Source organism: Abrus precatorius, unplaced genomic scaffold (genome assembly GCF_003935025.1).
Source record: "Abrus precatorius isolate BTA unplaced genomic scaffold, Abrus_2018 Scaffold6, whole genome shotgun sequence".
Classification (NCBI taxonomy): domain Eukaryota; kingdom Viridiplantae; phylum Streptophyta; class Magnoliopsida; order Fabales; family Fabaceae; genus Abrus; species Abrus precatorius.
This window is the reverse complement of record NW_020874406.1, coordinates 24347645-24367474: the sequence shown is the minus strand read 5'-3', so window position 1 is coordinate 24367474 and position 19830 is coordinate 24347645. Positions and strand designations below refer to the sequence as shown.

The 19830-nt window shown below is 30.0% G+C and overlaps 2 protein-coding genes across 2 annotated transcripts; one reads left to right on the top strand and one right to left on the bottom strand.

Moving 5' to 3' along the window:
- Positions 1-1346: 1346 nt before the first annotated feature.
- LOC113869589 (kinesin-like protein KIN-14R) lies at positions 1347-7411 on the bottom strand. The gene is made up of 19 exons (XM_027505983.1): positions 7246-7411; positions 6467-6768; positions 6191-6362; positions 6035-6105; positions 5752-5935; positions 5398-5507; positions 5198-5297; positions 4994-5080; positions 4703-4879; positions 4306-4579; positions 4024-4185; positions 3676-3891; positions 3553-3590; positions 3269-3432; positions 2915-3166; positions 2554-2619; positions 2287-2361; positions 2140-2205; positions 1347-1831 (listed from the first exon to the last, which is right to left on the bottom strand). The coding sequence occupies exons 1-19, from the start codon at positions 7409-7411 to the stop codon at positions 1364-1366; spliced, it is 3150 nt and encodes a 1049-aa protein (XP_027361784.1). The 3' UTR covers positions 1347-1363.
- A 2897-nt stretch (positions 7412-10308) lies between these two features.
- Positions 10309-14628, top strand: LOC113869317 (probable glycosyltransferase At5g03795). The gene is made up of 6 exons (XM_027505584.1): positions 10309-10651; positions 10735-11049; positions 11802-12088; positions 12659-12891; positions 13709-13866; positions 14242-14628. The coding sequence occupies exons 1-6, from the start codon at positions 10511-10513 to the stop codon at positions 14341-14343; spliced, it is 1236 nt and encodes a 411-aa protein (XP_027361385.1). The 5' UTR covers positions 10309-10510; the 3' UTR covers positions 14344-14628.
- Positions 14629-19830: the final 5202 nt, after the last annotated feature.

Sequence of the window (19830 nt, the reverse complement as noted above, 5' to 3'; positions counted from 1 at the left end):
TTAATTATGTAATAAATAAAATATATAATTATTACTTAAAATTCTTTCATTAAAAAACCATATGTAATTTTATATAAAAATAATTTAAATTTAAAGGATTGTAACCTAATGTAATTGTTTTACTGTATTTAGATTTATATATATATATATTTAATTTAAAAACATTGACAATGTTAAATTCTTTTATAATGTCACCCAATAATATATTGTCATTTAACAAGAATTGTTAATTTTTGTAATAAAATTTAATATAAAAATATTTCTATACACTACTCTAATTAATTGGCAAAGTAAATTTTTTTACATTGATATTACACCCAAAAAAAACCCTTAATATATTAACAAAGTATGTAATTTTTGTTTATTAAAAAATATAATTATTTGACATTTATTTAAAAATTATTATTATGATTGGATATTTTCCTTTTTAAAATATTTATTGATTTTATTTTTATTTAAATTTAAATGATCTACTTCAACAAAATGAGGTCCGCTGAAACATTATGTTTTGTAAAATTAAATGAATTTGTTTTACACACGAAAACTAATTTAATTAGGATTTTGTTTGTGTTTGTGAACACATCTATAATAATTGACATGAGTTTGAAGACAAGTAATATATGTATAAAAAGGCATTTTTGTAATTTATTAACTAGCATTTTTAATTAATTTTAAAAATATTTTACTCTAACTTAAACCATAGATTATCTTATATTGGAGACAATCTTCCATTTACTCCCTATTTGTTTAGAGAATATCTAAAGTTGTTTTACTATGTGTAATTTGTACTTAAAAGAAGAGGCATGTATAATTAAAAAGAAAGCACTAACATGTAAAAATAAGAGTTTAATTTTAGTTTACTGTTAGTATAATTTTGTACGTGTATATTATGAATATGATTTATCAATGTAAAAAAATCTTTATACTACTACGTGTTTAAATTAAATTCTAAGAATAATCGTGTAAAACAGTAAAAGTGTGTGTAATTTGTCTGAATGAATTATATGTGTTGACAAACAGGTAATTTACTGTAGAAACTCTGAATAGTTAGAAAAGCCAATGCTACCAACTCATTATATATTTGCTCATGTTATAACTGTTAAGATATCATGAGGTAGTTGTTTTAGTTTAAAACATTTTGTCATACCGAGTATAACTGCTATATATATATATGTATATACTTTCATCTTTAATATGACAACAATGATTTCATATATCATATTTTCTAAACAGAAAATTTTAGTTTCAACTCAAACTTTCATGACAAGAGGAGGGGGGGAATTCTATATTTAAAAAAATACACAAACAATATTGAATATCGATTGTTACAGGAGCGAGCAGCCTCCTTTTTGAGTTGGACCAGTTATCTTGACCAAATTTTCTTCTTACTATCCCTCTCTTTGATTCCTTGAACCTGATCTCTGCTTGTACTAGCTCTCTTGTGAGACAACGGAGCTTGAGCAGCAATAATTGGCCTTGTTGGCCTCCCACCCCTCACTATTTTAGGAGGGTCAGATTTCCTTGTGACTTTTCTATCTTGTAAAGATGATGATGGCATGACAAAGTGGTTTTCTGTTTCGTTGCTTCTAAACTCTCTTTTTCTTCTTATTTGATGAGTAGAATCATTCCCTTTGAACAAAGAAGAACCTTGACTTATCTGGCGATTTATTGAGTTGGAACTCCTTAAAATTCCAGCCTCAATCTCACTTGGACATTCATCACTCATGCAGCTTTTACCTACCACAGGTGTGTTCTTTACTGCATCTACAGAACAATGAGTTTGTTGCCACTGTTGCTCTTTCTCTCTGTACCTGTCTTCCAGTTCCTTCATCTGTCATGACATATATTGGCACATAAACATGTGAATTGATATAAAACAATTCACTAACTTAACAGATGAACATGTGAATGAAGATCAAGCACTGATAACGCTTCTTTCGTGTATAAAGAGTTACTCAGAGAGGTTTCCATTTGAATGAATAAGATAATTAAAAACACATATTAATTAGGATATTACTCTATCTAAGTTACATTTGAATAGATCATATTAAACTATTTTTTCTGTGATCATACAGCATTTTGAACATCAGTGCACAACAGAAACAAATATCAATTTCTTATTTGATGAGTGTGAAGTACCTGTTGATGAAGCAAGGACACTGAGTTGCGTTCCTGCTCTATCAGTTTCCTCTCAAGCTCCTTGATCTGAAAAATATGAAGCAATGAACATAAAAAGAGAGGTTATTGAATATCTTATTGTACGAACAAACTCTAATCATTGGCTACCTTATCTTTCAGAATGGCAGATTCAGACTCAGACCCTTGCAACTGATCTTTCATCTTCTTTTCTAGATCCCAAACCTGATCACGAAGAACTAATTTAGTGATTTAACTTCTCTTTCGACCACACACTAATTGATCGGTCAAACAAAGAATTGCAAACTTTTCTCCAATGTATATAATTCAACGTATGATGATGTATGTTTGTTAATGCCAAGAAAAGGAATTACAGATGAGTGGAGGGTAGCTGTTTTACCAAAGTAACAGACAAACCTTTTGTTGAAAACTTAAGGACTCTGACAGCAGTTGTTCTTTCATCTTTTTCTCTAGCTCTTTCACCTTCAGTAGAGACAAGTGTGCCCAGTTAGAAATGAATGAGTGATCCAGGAACCAAGTAAAGGAAGTCAATTTTTTTTTGTGGTATGTTAAGGAAGTGTCCAGTTTATTCAATAATAAACTCAAACAAGCACTTTTTTTTTTTGGTATGTCCTAAGTGCGTTGTTTACCCAAGTGGCCCACCCAACAATATGAACATTGACGTCACATTTTGTTGAAAATAAGACCCAAGTCCCTGTGATACTAAAAAATGTGCAATAAGTAACAAATCAAATAGCAATGTCAAACAGAAAGCAACCTTTTGTTGGAGAGTAATGCAAGTTTCTTCTTTCCCTTTCAATTTGTCAGAGAGTTGAGAGATTTGTTTCTCTGATTGGTTTTGCATGGAAGTTTTCAGCTCGATCTGTCCCTCAAGTTCTTTAATCTTCTCTTGTAGATTTCTGTAAATTTGATCCTTGCCTTTGGCCTTATTCTCCATGCTTTGCAAATTTTCTTCTAGTTTACGCATAGATTCATCTTTAATTCTGCACTCACTCCGTGCCTTTTCAAGCTAATGCCAAATTGCAAAAGGAAGAAAACAAAAACTAGTTATAGAACTTGGTGAAATAGAAAATAAATTTTGTAAGTGTTCTAGTAAGGATCAGTAGCCTACCATTGCTTTGGTCTTTTGAAGTTCACTTGTATCAATTTGCTTCTTAACAGGACCTAACTCAACACCCCTCACTCTAGTTGCAAAGTTAAGTGAGCTCAGAGTCTCACTTGAGTCCTGGTCTGATGGACTTATTTGTACAAACATCAACGTTTTGGAGTCACCTCCTGCAATGTTTCAAAAATCAAAATATGAAAGGAATGTTACCTATCTATTCCTGCAGAAACTGGATCTTACTCCTCAAATTTTCACAATAAACACACAGAAAGCTGAAGAACTAGACATACCTAATGAGTCTTGAAGCAAATGTGTCAGTTTAGAGTTCCTGAAACTCCAAAAAGGAAATACCATCATTGAAACTTATATTTACACGTTAAGGTGGGTGCTAGTAAAGAGGTGCTCTGATATACCTGTACGGAATGTGACTACTTTTTGCTGCTAAAGCAGATATCACATCTCCAAGAGCAGAAAGAGATCGATTGATATTTTGTGCTTCCTTAAGTCGTTCCCCTTGCACTTCAGTCTTTGCAAGTCTCTCACTCCCTGCCAAATCCACAAGCCAAAGCTTGCTCTTGGTGCACTCTCCATTCATCAAATTTTTAGCCTTTACCAGTATACAAAGCATGCTGAAAAAGAAATAAGCAATTGTTAGAAAGTACAGAAAAGAAAAGAAGAAAAACTCATCTTGATGCAGAGATTCTTCTAGACAAGAAAGCTTCCTATAGAATTAAAAGAAAGAAAAAGCAAGAGCTTGATACCAGTGAGATCGACTACTATGCTCGTTAACATTATTACTTCCAACTGCTCTAGCATTACTTCCAGCTTGCAGTACATTCCACACTTCATTTATGTTATCAACCTTGGCTTCTACAACACCAGGAACATGATGAAATCCTTCAGAGGCTTGTTTTATCTCCAACCTGATAACCATTTATTTGAAAAGAAATCAGTTCAGCTACTTCAGTTTCCTGCTTAGACTAGTGATATTGATACCAAACTATCTCCAGACTGGAATCAATGAGAAACATAACAGAAATCACCTTTTTGATGTTTGTCCTGTGGCCAATAAGTCTCTGATTTGTTCATTGTAAACTTCAAGCACACTAACAGATATGTCATATGAAAATGTTTCACTCCTTTCCTTACTAACTTTAAACAAGTGTTCAAGAGTCCTGTAATTTACTCCTCTGTTCTGCTCTGTTCCTTCCATGGTGAATGTCTTCCCTGTTCCTGTTTGGCCATAAGCAAAGATGCAAACATTGTAGCCATCCAATACGGAGATAACCATTGATGAGGCATCGGCAAAAACATCAACTGTTAAGACAAAGTAAACACTTTCATTTAGAAAACTTCCAATTGTGTTAATAGTATGAATCTTGTACAGATACCTGATCAATGACATTCTAGTAAACAATTATTGGGTTACACTTTAGATACCTTGATCATCTTTTGGTGTATAAACTCTGTCAAATCTGAACGATTTTTTGGTGGAGCCACTTGTCAAAATTCCAAGACATCCATCCTTTGCAGCATCAAAATCCACAACTGTAGTGCACCCAGCTGAGATTTCAGGCTTATTCAATGGACGACACCGGCAAAAAACCCTAATGTTCCCTATTATTCAGAACAGTAGTGCATTAGTGTCTTTGACTTTTAATAATTCTCTTCAGATCAAAACAAAGTCCATATATACAATGTAGAATAAGTAAACAAGACATGAGAACATACCTTTAGCCTCCTGAACTTCATTGAAGAGTTTCTTTCTCTTTATCATCTCTTCGTTATACTTGACTTTGAGATCTTCACACTGCTTAACTGCAGAAAGGAGTTTTTAGTCCCTTAAGATGATTTGTGCTATTTCAAATACACAAAATTAAGTGCAACCCTTCATTAAGAAAAATGGACGTTAAAAATAATATAACTAAAACATACCCAATTCTTCAACTGCAAAAACCATCTTATTTAACCCGGGGATTGAATCAACACATTCATGTGCTTCAAAGGAGAGTTTCGAATAATCACTCTTCATCAACTGCAAAACATATTTAGTTCAGATACTCTTAAAATGTAATTCCGAGAATATTAAAAAAAAATACTACTATTATTAAACATAACTCTTTCCTCAGATTTACCTTTACTTTTTCCTGTAAACTGCTAATTGCTTCTGTCCATTTCTTCTTATCAAGCTCATAACTTTTAGAAATATTCCTCAGGCTTTCAGCTTGTTTCGCCACAGTTTGATCTGACATGGGAAATGGCAATAAAATTAGGAATATTTTAAAAACTCTTACCAAAAAATTTGAAATAGGGCACATCTTACTGGATTACATTTATTAAGACCATAAACCACCATGCATAGCAAATGAAATAATCAGATCTTTAAATTCCTACATATACATGTCAAAGAAGCTTATAAACAAGTAAAATTAAGTTTCTTGAAGACTTAAATTTTAATGATCTTGAAGGAAAACCATGCAAAAACATACCAGTAGTAAGTGACTTGAATGTCACTTTGTCAAGTTCCATCTGGACTGCCTCCAGTTGCTCATTTGTTGCAGTTAATGACATCCATGCTTCATAGCATTCTTTTGCCTTTAGCTCACACTGCATTGTGAGCTCCTTTATCTTAGTCTCGTACTTGGCCATAGATTTTGCCTGCATAACTTTCATCTGAAACATTCCAATGAAAAGTAGCAAAAGCAAAACGTAGTGAGTCTATGACACTTGACACTGCAAACTGCCACTTATCAACTAGGTTGCACCTCTAACCTGTGATGAAGGAATTTCAATCTGCGCAGCACAGTAGTTACATGTAATGTAATCACTTGTCACTTGTGGAACTGTTTAAAAAAGAATTAGAAAGAAGACACCAATTGCTAACATCTATGCCATTGAGAAATTAATCAAGCAACAGAGGTATAGTACCTGATGCCTTTGTTGCTCTCCTAATGCAAATCCCACTAACAACTGGGCTTCCAGTAATACTTTCAAATCTTATGAGAATTACCCCATCATCCTTCACAAATACTCTTGAATCAATCAATTGTAGTGGCTTATTGGCTCCCACAACTGCATATATATCCAATTCAGATAGAACCTGCCACATTATTTCAATAAAAAAAGAGTTGAAGTTTTTTGCTTGTATGAATTTGTCAAAATGAGATGCATAGAAAGAGATCTAATTTGTGTGGAAATACATACCTTTTCATCTTGGATATATACATTGAACACCCTCATTCCTTTTGGCCCATTTGTGTTAATGATCTCCACAAAATGAAGATCAACAACATAGTCTCCAGGAGGAAGATTATCAAATCTGTAACAAAAGCTTCCCAAACGAGCCGATTGGTAGATAAATGGGAAGTCCCCACCCTCCACTATTTGCTCATTGGTACGCAAAACATTGCCACCATCAAAAAAGGTGTCGCCCAGGATCGTTATTCCATTAGCTGCTTCATTGAAAGCATCTCCTCCCGCGTTTACAAACATGAAATACTCCTCGTCTGCTTCAAAACACATGATACTAAAATTAAATACTCTATCGTCCACGCAACTAAATAAGTATAAATCTTAAGTCTTTCTTTAGTCTTAGAAGTTAGAACATAACATATTGCTTCGCTTTTTCAGTGAACTTCACTGAAAGTTCAAAATGTTCGTCTAAAATACCCGCATAATCAGATTAGCATTATACTCCCAAACTAATCGCGCAATTACAATTTACTTAACCCTAATCCAAAGTTCTAAAACCCCAACTAACCCCTCAGTATACAATTGCCAGCCAACAGTCATGTAAGTAAACAGAATGACTCTGAAATGCAAATGGGAGGCACGTTTTAAGCGTAGTTGGGAAAATGAAATGTAGAAATACTAAATTTCAACTTAAAAAAGGGGAAATGGAACCTTTTCTTATCTATTTTTCATTTGTTCCCCAATAATGTCTCAAACTTGAAAACCATTAAACCCAATTTTAGTATTCTAACCTGCGTTATCAGATCTCGTAAACCCAGTTGGGATCAGTCTTGAACTGGAGTCACAAAGCATCGAATCGAACAAGGACTCGTTGGCATCTTTCATTATAGAATCTTTATGCTCCGATATTAGGGTTTGTGGGAATGTCTGAACATCGTTCAATTGAATCAGATCCATGAAAAAGATAGGGTCTTGGCAATCAAGTAGGAATTTTAAGAGGGAGAGAGAGTGAGAGAAAGAGCTGGTTCGTGGCAGAAAGAAAGTTTCAGAGATTAGAGTGTTTCCAACTGGGGTGAGGGATTGGAATGGTATTCTTCAAATTTGAATTTCGTGAACGTTGATAAGTTTTTGAATTAACCGACCGTTGAACCTTCGCCTTTTCTTTCCTTATATCTTTATTCAGCTTCCCTAGATGAATTGACATTTATTGACACTTTGGTACACTATTTATTTATTTATTAAATAATATAATACTAAAAAATGATATTATTATTATTACATCCATTTTTATCTCTCATTTTTTTCTTTCTGTTATTTTCTCTGCTTTTTAACTCGCTTCCCTACATCACCCCCATAAAAATAAAATAAAATGTCATTGTTTGGATATAGCATGATTGCGCCACGTGTCCAACGAATGTAAACCTTCATTTTTATCACTTTTTCTTACATTATCTCCAAGAGACTCGTTTTGTCTACTTTTTAACAGATAAGTATAAAAAAAATGTAATTTATTTAATATTTAAATTAAATCATTTTTATTTACAAATCTACACTCTACTTCGTTGTAGTTTTAACTAATTGTAACTTAATAAAGAATATATAAATTAACATATTAGAATAAAAAATAAAATCACATTTACAGATTCTTTTATCGGTTTGATTGTTATATTTTTTACTTAATTGTGTATGATTTTAATATTTTCTCAAGTGGAAAATTATAGTAAAGGCAACATCTGACACCCCAGATCTAAGGCCTTGCTGTTTAACAACTTCAATCTGAGAGCCATTTACTAGAGTCTCTTAAGTTTGTTGGTATTACTATCAATTTTATTCTTTATTAATCATTTAAACTCAATTCTAAAAGTTAAAATTAATCATATTTAAAATAAATAACTAAAATCAATTATATGTTATAAATTTTAAAAATACAAATAGTCAAATAAAAAATAAGTAAATAATTTATAATATATACTCTTTTTAATTTTTTAATAAAAAATAAAAGATTAAACTAACAAACTAAAGGAAATAATTAAATCAGTTATATTTTTTATAAACATAAATTTTATTTAAAAAATATTTATGATATTAAATGATATAATTAATAATTTATATATTTAATGATATTAATAAAAAAATTTAATAATTCATATATTTTAAATTTATCATTTATTTCTTATAATAAGAACCAAAAATATTTTAAAAATTAGAGAGAAGATCTCATAATAAAAAATATATAAAAATTTAATAATTGATACATCTAAAAATAAATCTATATTTCTTATAACTTAGAGAAAACAATATTTATTATTTATTATAAAAGAGCTTTAAAAAGATTGTACTATTATCATCTGCATTGAAAAGGGAATCCTCTGATGTAAAAATCTGCACTAAATTAAAGTTCACCTGCAATATCCCAATGAAGTGATCAAGAATGACTCCACTAATGTTCTGAAACATGATTCAGTTCTTGCAAAGAAGGACCCTTTTAAAGTGAAAAGTGGAAAGAAAAGGTAACGAATAATGGTTAGGAGAAGAATAGTGGCTGAAATTGAAATAGTGAAAGATTTTTTTTGATGTAGCAAACAATACAATCTTAGGTCACTTTTGTTAATTTTATTTACTCTACTTTATAGGATAATATGAAAAACTTTGATTTTTTTATGGAAAGGTCAGTTCTTGTTTCAATCCTTAAAATTATCGTAATGTTAACGAATTTGTTCGTTCCCTAATCTCTCGTGAAAAGAAAAAAAAAATGAGTTTAATTTTATGATGTGTAACGATGAAGAAGCTATTGAAAAAATTTTGAACATGAATTATTATTGAATTTCTTTCTTATTTTTTGTCCTAAAAAATTAATTCCTAAACAAAGCTTTAAAGTTTGATATGCTAGTTGGTACTACTTTTGATTTTTTAATAAAAATTAAATAACTAAAATTAATAAAAAAAAGTTATGTACTATAAATCTATATCTTATTTAAATGTTTATAATATTAAATAGTAAAACAAAGAAAAGGTATACTAGTTCAAATTGATTTTGAAAAGGGAAGTTTTATGTTTCTTCTAAAAATTGATTAATCTGTCAAATCGTGCAATGAAACAATTACAAATACTGTCTAGTGAAATAGTAATTGCAAGAAAAACATTTCTTAAGAAAGTTTATATTCTTTAAATAATTTTAATTCCATCGTATCTTGAAATTCCTTTAACATTTTAAATGACATATTTTCGTCAACGCTTTATTTTACCATAACTGTTAATAAGAGTCAAAATCAATTCATTTCGCATAAACTTATTTTTAAAATTTTAATGTTGTCTTAAATATTGCTTTTATTTTTAATTTGAATTTTGCATTATAAATATCTTGTGTGATAACTTGTTATATATATATATATATATATATATATATATATATATATATCTTAATTATGTTTTAAAATTTGAAGTTATAGAATTACTTTAATACATATGGACACTTAAAATTATTTTATGCGCTTCTAAATTTAAAAGAATAATAAATTAGTGTCTCCATGTTAGACTACTTGATGAGACAATAATACAACGAGCTTGATTTACTTTTTTTTCTAGATTAAATTTTTAATTACGAATATTTTTTTCTTATATGTTGTTTTAAAATTTGAAAAGATAACGAGTGTACTAAATAATATTTTATTGGAAGAGTGTACTAAATAATTTTAAAACTATAACTACGTCAATTAAAATAAAGCATGTAAAATTTAGATAAATAATTTTTTTAACCATGCATTGCACGAGTTGAATGGCTAATAAAAACTAATAAAGTAAGTAAATAATTAATGGTTGCGTAAATGTAAATACAGAAAACTAGACAGGCAGAGAGAGCCAGCTATGCAGAAAGAATGGCAAAATGGGTTATGTAAATGGCGAGAGTAACGAAGGTTCTAAGCCTCACATCACAGATTCATTCCTCTTCACACCAAACAAACCCATTTCCATCTTCGTCTTCATCTTCTACTCTCGACACTTTAATCTAACCCTTCAAATCAGATCAAAATCAAAGAACCTCTGAATCCAATTCTGATGACGTCCGTGAAGCAAACCCAACAACAATCCTCACCGCACACTCTCTTCTCTCTAAGAGGTTCACTCCTTATCCTCGCAATCCTCACTCTCCTTTCTTTCACTTACCTTTCTCTCAAATACTCCACCCCTTCACTACAGGTACCCTCCATTCACATTTTCCACCCACCCCATTTCAAAATTTTCCATTTTTAAACGGTTTCTCGTTTGCCCATTTGGTTTAGGTTTCCAAGGTTTCGGTTGCGAAGCTGAACGATGTGCAAAGCGAAGAAGAGGATGGAGAGGAGTTTTGGGATGTGTACCACTCGCCGCGCGTGTTCAAGCTGAACTTCGAGGAAATGGAGAAGAACTTCAAGGTGTATATATACCCTGATGGGGATCCCAACACGTTCTACCAGACTCCGAGGAAGCTCACAGGAAAGTATGCTAGTGAGGGCTATTTCTTCCAAAATATTAGAGAGAGTCACTTCCGCACCCTAAATCCCGATCAGGCACACCTCTTCTTCATTCCCATTTCATGTCACAAGATGCGTGGCAAGGTATACTATTTCCCCTATTTGCATTCCAAGGTAGTTGTGTGGTGTGAGATCTAAGGAGGTATTTTTTTATTTTTATTTTTTGCTGCTAGAGGCAATGGTACAGTTAGTGAGTTGGAACTATGTATAGGTTACTTTGGATTCTTAGTTAAAAAAGGTAGTAATACCTCTCATATATATTAAGTCAAATGCTAATTAGTGGCTTAAGAGCATTGGTTAAGAAATCAAAAGTAAAAAAAAAAAATGTTTGAAATGTTATTAATGCACTCTTCCCATTATTTTCAGGCAGTTTGATATAATTTTTACTAAAACCCTTCCATTTTCGATTCCTTAACCAGTGCCCTTGTAGTAAGACCCTTATATTTATAAGAATCAAATAACTAATTCATCAAGACTAATAAAAAGAAGTTATATGTTATAAATTTATATTATATTTTAGAAATACCTATATTAAACGGTCTGATTAGTGACTTATATATTGAATAAATGTATACATTCACTTATATGGATAATGGATAAATGTTTCATTAACACAAATCTCAAAATAAATAAAAGTATAAAAAGAATTTAACAATTAACATACCTGAAATGAGTCTTTAATTCTTATAATTAAGACAAAAAGATATTGATAATTGTTTTTTGTAAATAGGATCTGGAGATAGTAATAAGTGAAAAGGAAAGATTGACAGTGTTTGGCTTGGATGGTTAAGTGTGTTTATGGGTGGGATGTGGTCTCATTGTTGTGTGTTGTGCAGGGCACGTCTTATGAGAATATGACTGTAATTGTCCAGAATTACGTGGAGAGCTTAATATACAAATATCCTTATTGGAACAGAACTTTGGGTGCTGATCACTTCTTTGTCACTTGTCATGACGTTGGTGTGAGGGCAACAGAAGGACTTCAGTTTCTAGTAAAGAATTCTATTCGAGCAGTGTGCTCCCCCAGCTATGATGTTGGGTTCATTCCGCACAAAGATGTTGCTCTCCCTCAAGTACTGCAGCCATTTGCTCTTCCTGCTGGAGGGAATGATATGGAAAACAGGTGCAATTTTTTTAGATGTCTGCTGCTTCAGTTGGTAATTTGGTATTAGGTTTTGGCAATCAGATTTTGTTGTTATGTTACTTATTATCCTGCCTTTTGGATTGTTTGTTAAGCTTTTATGGTCACTTGAAAAGAATGATGGAAATTTCTTGATATTTCTGAGCAACTTTAGTTTCTATAGTATTCCACAGTTTCATTTCAGTCTCTAGTAACCTGGTTCAACTGTTATACTCAAAGAACCAATGATATGCTAAATGTTGGTGATTTTTGTGACAATTTATTATCTTCATATTGCTATGAAATGCTTTTCTGGGTTTCAGTCTTGCTATCCTATTCAAGAACCTCATATTTAATACATATGATTCATTTCATGTAAAATAGTATGTAAATGTAATAGAGAATTCAATGTTTCAAGCAACAGAGTTGATAGGGATAATTAGATGATTTATTTCATAAGCGTAGTAAATTTTTCTGGTGCAGTGATACCTAGCTTGTTCTGTAAGATCAATAGACAATGGTTCTACGTGCTCATTTATTCATTCTGCAAATTTGTTAATTTGTGCTATGCAGGACTACTCTTGGATTTTGGGCTGGTCATCGTAACTCTAAAATTAGAGTGATTCTTGCACGTGTGTGGGAAAATGACACAGAACTTGATATTTCAAACAATAGAATTAGTAGGGCCACTGGGCATCTAGTGTACCAGAAGAGATTTTACAGAAGTAAGTTTTGTATCTGTCCTGGTGGATCACAGGTTAATAGCGCTCGAATAGCAGACTCGATCCATTATGGGTGCATCCCTGGTAAGATCATCCATTCTAATGAACACCCCCTCTCTTTGCTTTTATGTTTCACAGTAAGCATCTTATAAGCTAAAACCGCTGGTATATATAAACAGAATACTTATTACCTTGCATGGATGATATGAGATTGGTAGATTTGCCTTGCATAATTCTTGTATTGGTGTTAGATGCCCCTGTTCCTTTGTTTTTGTGTTAAAATATGAATTAAATGGTGTCTATTAAGAAACATTTCCAGATCATATCCTTGTCTAGACTGATTAATCTTTGGTTGCTTTTATCACTCATAAGAATGGAATTGCAACTTTATTGAGGGATGATGATTTAGTCTCTGAAATATGGTGGTTTGATAAACAGTTAATTGATAAGCTTCTACTATATACATATACAGTTCAATTTGAAAAGGCAGATTTGTTTATTGGAATGAAGAATTGGTGCAGCTCTTCTATTGTTGGAGGTAGTGGGGGTTGGGTTGTGGAATACAAGATCCTAGGGATCAAATTTAGGAGTTTCCACCAAAACTCCACCCCTTAGTCATTAGCTAAGGTTGAGGTACTTTATTGGAGGGTGATAATGAAGGTTAAATTCAGTAGAAGCTACCTAAACATATTGCACATACACTTGGACTTTGGCCAATATGTTTGCTCTGAATCTCAGAAGTATATTTTGGATATTGTGAGTGACATGTGAACTGTATCTTGGTCTGAATGAGTTATTGTTTCATGTTTAAGATTTTGATTTTGATGTTCTGCCTTTTGGGACAGGGGATGTATGTAGGCAACCTTGTAACTAACCTAAAGTTGTAAATGTTGTTTTGCAGTTATATTGTCAAATTATTATGACCTTCCTTTTAATGATATTCTTGACTGGAACAAATTTGCTGTCGTACTCAAGGAGAGTGATGTATACCAGCTTAAACAAATCCTCAAAAATATATCGGATGCTGAGTTTGTTGCACTTCATAATAATTTAGTAAAGGTATAAACCCTCTCTTTACGTTATGTGGAATCAATATTATATTTTAGCAGCTAATTAAGTTTTTAGTCCATAAAAATTTCACAATTTGGTTCTTCCATTTTCATTTTTCCCAAACAAATCCTTCATAATATGTTTTTCTCTGTCAAACGGTTCTCTTGTGATTTTATTTTTTGCCATTTAGTTCCTTTAAAGATTACGAGTTTCTCACTTGATCCTCATAAATATTATGAATTTATCATTTGATTCCCCTAAAACAAGGAACTAAATGGAACTTTGAACTCTACAAGTTAAACTTTTTGTATTTTTCTTTCTGGAACTATGTTGAATTATTTGTTGATATGCTGGAGCTCACAAAGTTGTTTCATGTTCTATCAGATTCAGAGACACTTCCAATGGAATTCGCCCCCAATCAGACACGATGCTTTCCATATGGTTATGTATGACCTCTGGTTACGCCATCACACGATCAAATACTGATTTTAAGACTCACACTCTAAGACACTCGTTTTGTATACAACCTACAGTTTTAGCAATCAAGAGAGCACTGTAAATAGCTAAGTACAGTTTTTTATATAACAGCTGGTTTTTCAATATTCTTGCACCCACAACATTTCGTTTATTTGTTATTTGTTTGTGTTGAGGCTCTTTGTTGCATTGAAACTACTACATGGCCAAGGCTATTGAATTAAGGCAGGTGCAATCGTTAGGGCTGTTCAAAATCCAAAACTAACTTGAACGGGGGTTGGTTCGGCTTTCAACTATAACAACTGTATTTAACTATGAATTAGATTGGTTGAAGTTTTCTTTGTTCTTTTTAAATGAGTTTAGTTATCGGCAATCCAATACGTCTGATGTATTATTAATCGTTGGTTAAATAATTGGCATGTGAGAGTCTGTCTGAGCTTTGTGGAGGTGTAAGAGTGTTTTATTTTGTGAAGAATTTTCTTGAAAATTGTGTGTTCCTTGCAAGAATATTCTTTTGATGTAAAGTTGCTATTTTGGTGTTGCCTTCAAACAACGGTGATATTGTTTTGAGACAGAGGTCTACGGTGATCTTAGTAGTGATGCCAATAATGGTTGAATAAGGAGGGAATTTTTGCAAGAAATACTATGATGTCTAAGTTAAGAAGGTGTTTTGACAGAATAATTGTGTATGTAAAATGACTTACCTTTGAGGGCTCCACATGAATGTTTCTTGATTTGGTTTGGTTAACTCCATTCCTAATGATGAGTCTGCAACAACACTGGACTGGTATAGGTCATACCTAGCATAGACATCGCTGTTTAGATGTGGTCATCTAAGAGCCTATACTCGAGTAAAACATTGTTAAGCACATTATACATATTTTCAATGCCCTTTTGCATTTTATAATTGTTTTCAGTTTTATTTTTAAACCTTTATACCAAAACATACAAGTGCGTCAAAATACTTAGATAAAGTAAGCATTTTATTACGTCTATAGAGGCTCGCGGTCACTTTTAAAATATCAATTTTTTCTTGGTCTGATTATACTTTTAGTTATCCTATAACAGTTTATGATATAAATCAATAACGTGCACTTGATCTCACAGTACATTAGCGATCTGAGCGGAAATAATAGGTTTCGTAGGTTATTGTTTTTGCTTTGGAGTCCTTAACATTTGATGGAAAAGGTAAAGGGAAGGAACTAAACCTGGCAAACTTAAACGACTAACATAATATTATTTGAGAAGTGCTAGAAATGATTCTCACTCGTGAAATCTAGCAATTGGGAAGTTCCACCACTACACGACAGTACCGATATTCATGGTGATTGAAATGGGTATACTTGATCATCACCGGTTAATGCCAACACAATCTTACGCTTGTTTCCTTTTTTGATTGGCTACATGATCTTGGTTTGGCAAAATCTGGAGGGGGTCTTAAATGCATTAGTGAATGGATGTAAAATTTAGAGAATGTTTGTTTCTCTTATTAAAAACAGTTTTTTATTTTTAAAAATATAATATAATATAAATTTGTACTACATTTTATTTTTAAAAACAGAAAAATGTTTTTAAAAAAAGAGAAACAAATCTATATACTCTTAATTTTTAATTTATTTAGATTTATGTGTTTAGCTAGTATTCCAAATAGAGAGTCCTAAAGTGTTTAAACCAATATAACATATAATGATGTAAATTATACTTTACACTTGAGTGGTTTTGTTAAAAAAATTGTTTTACTTTTTGGGAGATTTGATACTTTATCTTCCAGTGTTTTGTTTAATTATCACATAATTAATATCTTTTATCCATACTTTAATGGTATATCTAAATTTAAAATAAAAAATGACTATTTAATCTATTATTGTTTGGTTTAAAATTGTTGTTTATAATATCTTTATTTTTAAATATAATGAGTTACTTTTCTACAAAATTAAATATTAAAAACATTTCATACATTGATTGTTGAAATCAATCGATTTTTATTTTTCTATTTGTGAATAAAATTCAGTTAGTTCTCTGCAAACTTACGTATAAAAAACATTGCAAAGAATGAAGATAATTCTGGGCTTTTTACTCAAATGGAATGATTATTTTTAATTTTACTAAAGTAGTGCAATTAAAACCAAAATAGCTATGGCGACACCATTTTAGTAATCTTTTAAGAGTTGCATTTATTCAATAAACGTTTTTGAAAAAATGACATCGCTTAGATGGAAATTCTCTTGAGAAATATGAAACACCTCCTAATATACACTTATATATATATATATATATATAAGTTTATAAATGTAAATTTAATCAGGTAAATAAATATGAATTTATTGTTAATTGTTTAAACTAAATTCAAACACGTACAACTCCCAATAACATTTAGTTTCTTCGCCTCGATGGTTTGGTTCTTCTTTCTTTATCCGTAACAAAGTTAAAAAAAGAAACAATAATACTTGATAAAGACAATGGGAGGTAGGGATGTTAATATCTATCCTGAATGGGATAGAGTACTATTTGGTCTTATCTCTAGAAAAAGATAATTGAGTACTCCTTCAGTCTAATATAATTGAATATCCTTTGTCAAATTAAAAAATAATTAATTCAATTAAGGATAATAATCAAAATATTATTTACTTTAATTAAAGGGCCAAAACTAATACTGACTCAGCAAGCCTATTAGCCCATAATAATACTTATAAAAGGAAGGTAGGAAGTACATGTAAGGAGTGAACTTTTCAATATAAAATAATATTTATTGCTCATAACCGAATTCTAACTTCAGCATCTGAGTGCTTTTTACAGGTACCCTCCTCACATCAAGTAACGTTAGTAAGATACGGAAGGATGTCACCCTATCCAAATAGAAACTTGAAGACTAGTGTTTCCTGAAGAGAAACACATCCCATCCTACTAATCTGATTTAAAGTTGTTTTAAGAATTTTGAATTTAAAAATTGTATTTTATATTTTAAAATGAATTTAAATAATATTTTGAGTCATTCTAACTCAATTTATATGCAATGTTTTATTAAAGTTATATTTTTTAGTAAATATATTAATAATAAGATCTATTAATTTAATGAATAATGTTTTATATAATAAATGTTATATTTATTTATATTAATATTGTTTATGTTTAGTTTTATATAATAAATGTTATATTTATTTATATTAATATTGTTTATGTTTAATTTATTGAATTTTTTTATTCTATAATTTTGATTACATATAATATTAAAATGATGTAAACAAATTAGATTCATTCAGTGTTATTCCATATATCATGTGGTTTTAATTGTGCTGACGTTAAGTTTAAATAATTGATGATATTAAAATTGGGTCAAGAATAAAATAGATTCATCTGCATCCCAACGCGTATAATGCAAACTTCTAACATTAAAATTAATGTTAAATCATTAAAATTAGGATTTTCATTAAAACAATAACATTTGTTGTATTCAAAATTTAATAACAATCCTTTTAATTAAAATATTTTTTATTTGATGCAAATTAGCTTTAAGTATGATATTAATAAAATTATAATAACATATATCTGTTAATAAGAGAAATGCATAACTTTTTTTCACATAAAAACCTACTACAATTAATCATATTTATATTTTATCTTTTCCAATAATATATATATATTGTGCAGAAGATTATACAGTTTCATTTAGAATGAATTTATGCAACAACAATAGCCATGAACTAAACCAATCTTTATCCATCCTTTTGATAACAATCGGTATCAAATAAAAAAGGATTGTATGCGATATAGGAAGTTAATAGAAAGTTTATAATAAATAAAAAAGAAAATATTTATTATATGAATATAAAAACTATTTAATACTTATTTTTTAATAAATTTGAAACATTTAACGAAATGTATTTATTGATTTATCATATCAAATAGTCTGTGAATACATAATAGCTTAAAAAAAACAAAACCTTCTACTCTCTCTTAAAGATTGGTTTGGTACGGTAAATTAAATTAACATAATAAACTATATAATTTAAATCCAAACAATTAAACTAAATGGTTTAATGATTTGGTAAATTAAATTATTTTAGTTCAAACTTAATCAAATTTAGTTTGGTTATCAAAAGGCCCCTATTCTAAAAGTGTTTTATTTCTTTAAATATGCATGCATCTCATAACTCATTATGCCATTCGTGCATGTATCACAAGGTTCATTAATCCAAATATAAATGCACATCATGTCACGAGGACCGTATTCATTTACGTCACAATCCAATGTATCACAAGTTACGTAATAATATGTTTTCAACAAATCATATGTTTTGCTTCTTATATTTTAACTGTTTCATATCATAATTTTTTTAAAGTCATATCAAAGTTATTTGCTTTTGTACTTACACAAAGCTCCAGTCAAAATTGAATTGTGAAGAATTATTCATATGTTGTAGACTACACCATGAAACTTTTAAAATGCCACAAAATTAATTTCAAAATTAAATCTCAAATTATTGCATGAAAATTGAGAACTTTACTAAAATATTCCTCTTTAATGCTTAACCGGGTTGACTTACATTTAATTATTTTTTAGGTCCTTATCACAATAAATAAAAAATTACACATTTAATAAATATGTTTAAAGTATTAAGTATAAGAAATAAAAATTGTTATTAATATATACATATATATATTTACTGTAATATTTATAGTACATTTTTACTATAGTTTTAACTAAAAAAATATATTTATTTATTAGGTTTTTAATTAATATCTTTAATAAGCTCAGTGTTTAAAATAAATGCCACCTTCGTAAATAAAAACAGAGGGAGTAATTAAAATATGTCACCAGCAGTGGGTTATGTGCTGTACGGTTGGCAGATTGGACACTGAATAAAGTCATGCATGTAACTTTTAATACGCTCATCAATTCAGTCAAGATCGAAAATGGATGGATAAAATATTTTCAGCATAATATATTAAAACAAAAGGCATAGTGAGCAAAAAAAAATAAAAAATGTAAAAGTACCTAATATATTTTAAAATTAATATTTTATAACTCTTTAACAAAAATTAACTAATGACAAGTTATAATTGTTGTTTTATTTTAATATATTGTAGTTGGAAAATATAATTCTTTAAAGAGAGTGTCCATTGTTTAGGACATTAATTCTTGTACGCACGTAATACTCATTTTTATATAAAAGAAAAATTAACTTTGTATATGTTTTGTGAGTACTCATTTTGAATAAAAATATTCTTAATTTTTTTAAATAGAAGCGATTTTGAAATCTTTTTTTTTTTTGTAAATTAAATTTTAATTTTAATTTTAAATTTGAGCTTCTCATAGTGTATTTTTTAACTTCAGTAATAATTATAACATTTATTATTTTAAGTTTATAAATTTTATCGTTTAAAATCTTTCAAAACAAAGACACTTTTAGAGGTTAACCCTTTATTTTTTTTACAATTGAATTGATTTTTATAATTAAATAGTTATTTAAATTTTAAGGTTTTCAAAATTTGTTTTAA

What these genes read in the sequence shown, in the direction of transcription:
- LOC113869317 (XM_027505584.1), top strand. Translation starts at nt 10,511, where the DNA reads ATGACGTCCGTGAAGCAAACCCAACAACAATCCTCACCGCACACTCTC. An exon ending in ACTCCACCCCTTCACTACAG is followed by an intron (nt 10,652 to 10,734) that starts GTACCCTCCATT and finishes CATTTGGTTTAG; the next exon opens with GTTTCCAAGGTTTCGGTTGC. An exon ending in GGGAATGATATGGAAAACAG is followed by an intron (nt 12,089 to 12,658) that starts GTGCAATTTTTT and finishes TGTGCTATGCAG; the next exon opens with GACTACTCTTGGATTTTGGG.
- LOC113869589 (XM_027505983.1), bottom strand. Translation starts at nt 7,411, where the DNA reads ATGGATCTGATTCAATTGAACGATGTTCAGACATTCCCACAAACCCTA. An exon ending in ACAGGACAAACATCAAAAAG is followed by an intron (nt 4,186 to 4,305) that starts GTGATTTCTGTT and finishes AATGGTTATCAG; the next exon opens with GTTGGAGATAAAACAAGCCT. An exon ending in TGTCCTTGCTTCATCAACAG is followed by an intron (nt 1,832 to 2,139) that starts GTACTTCACACT and finishes ATGTCATGACAG; the next exon opens with ATGAAGGAACTGGAAGACAG.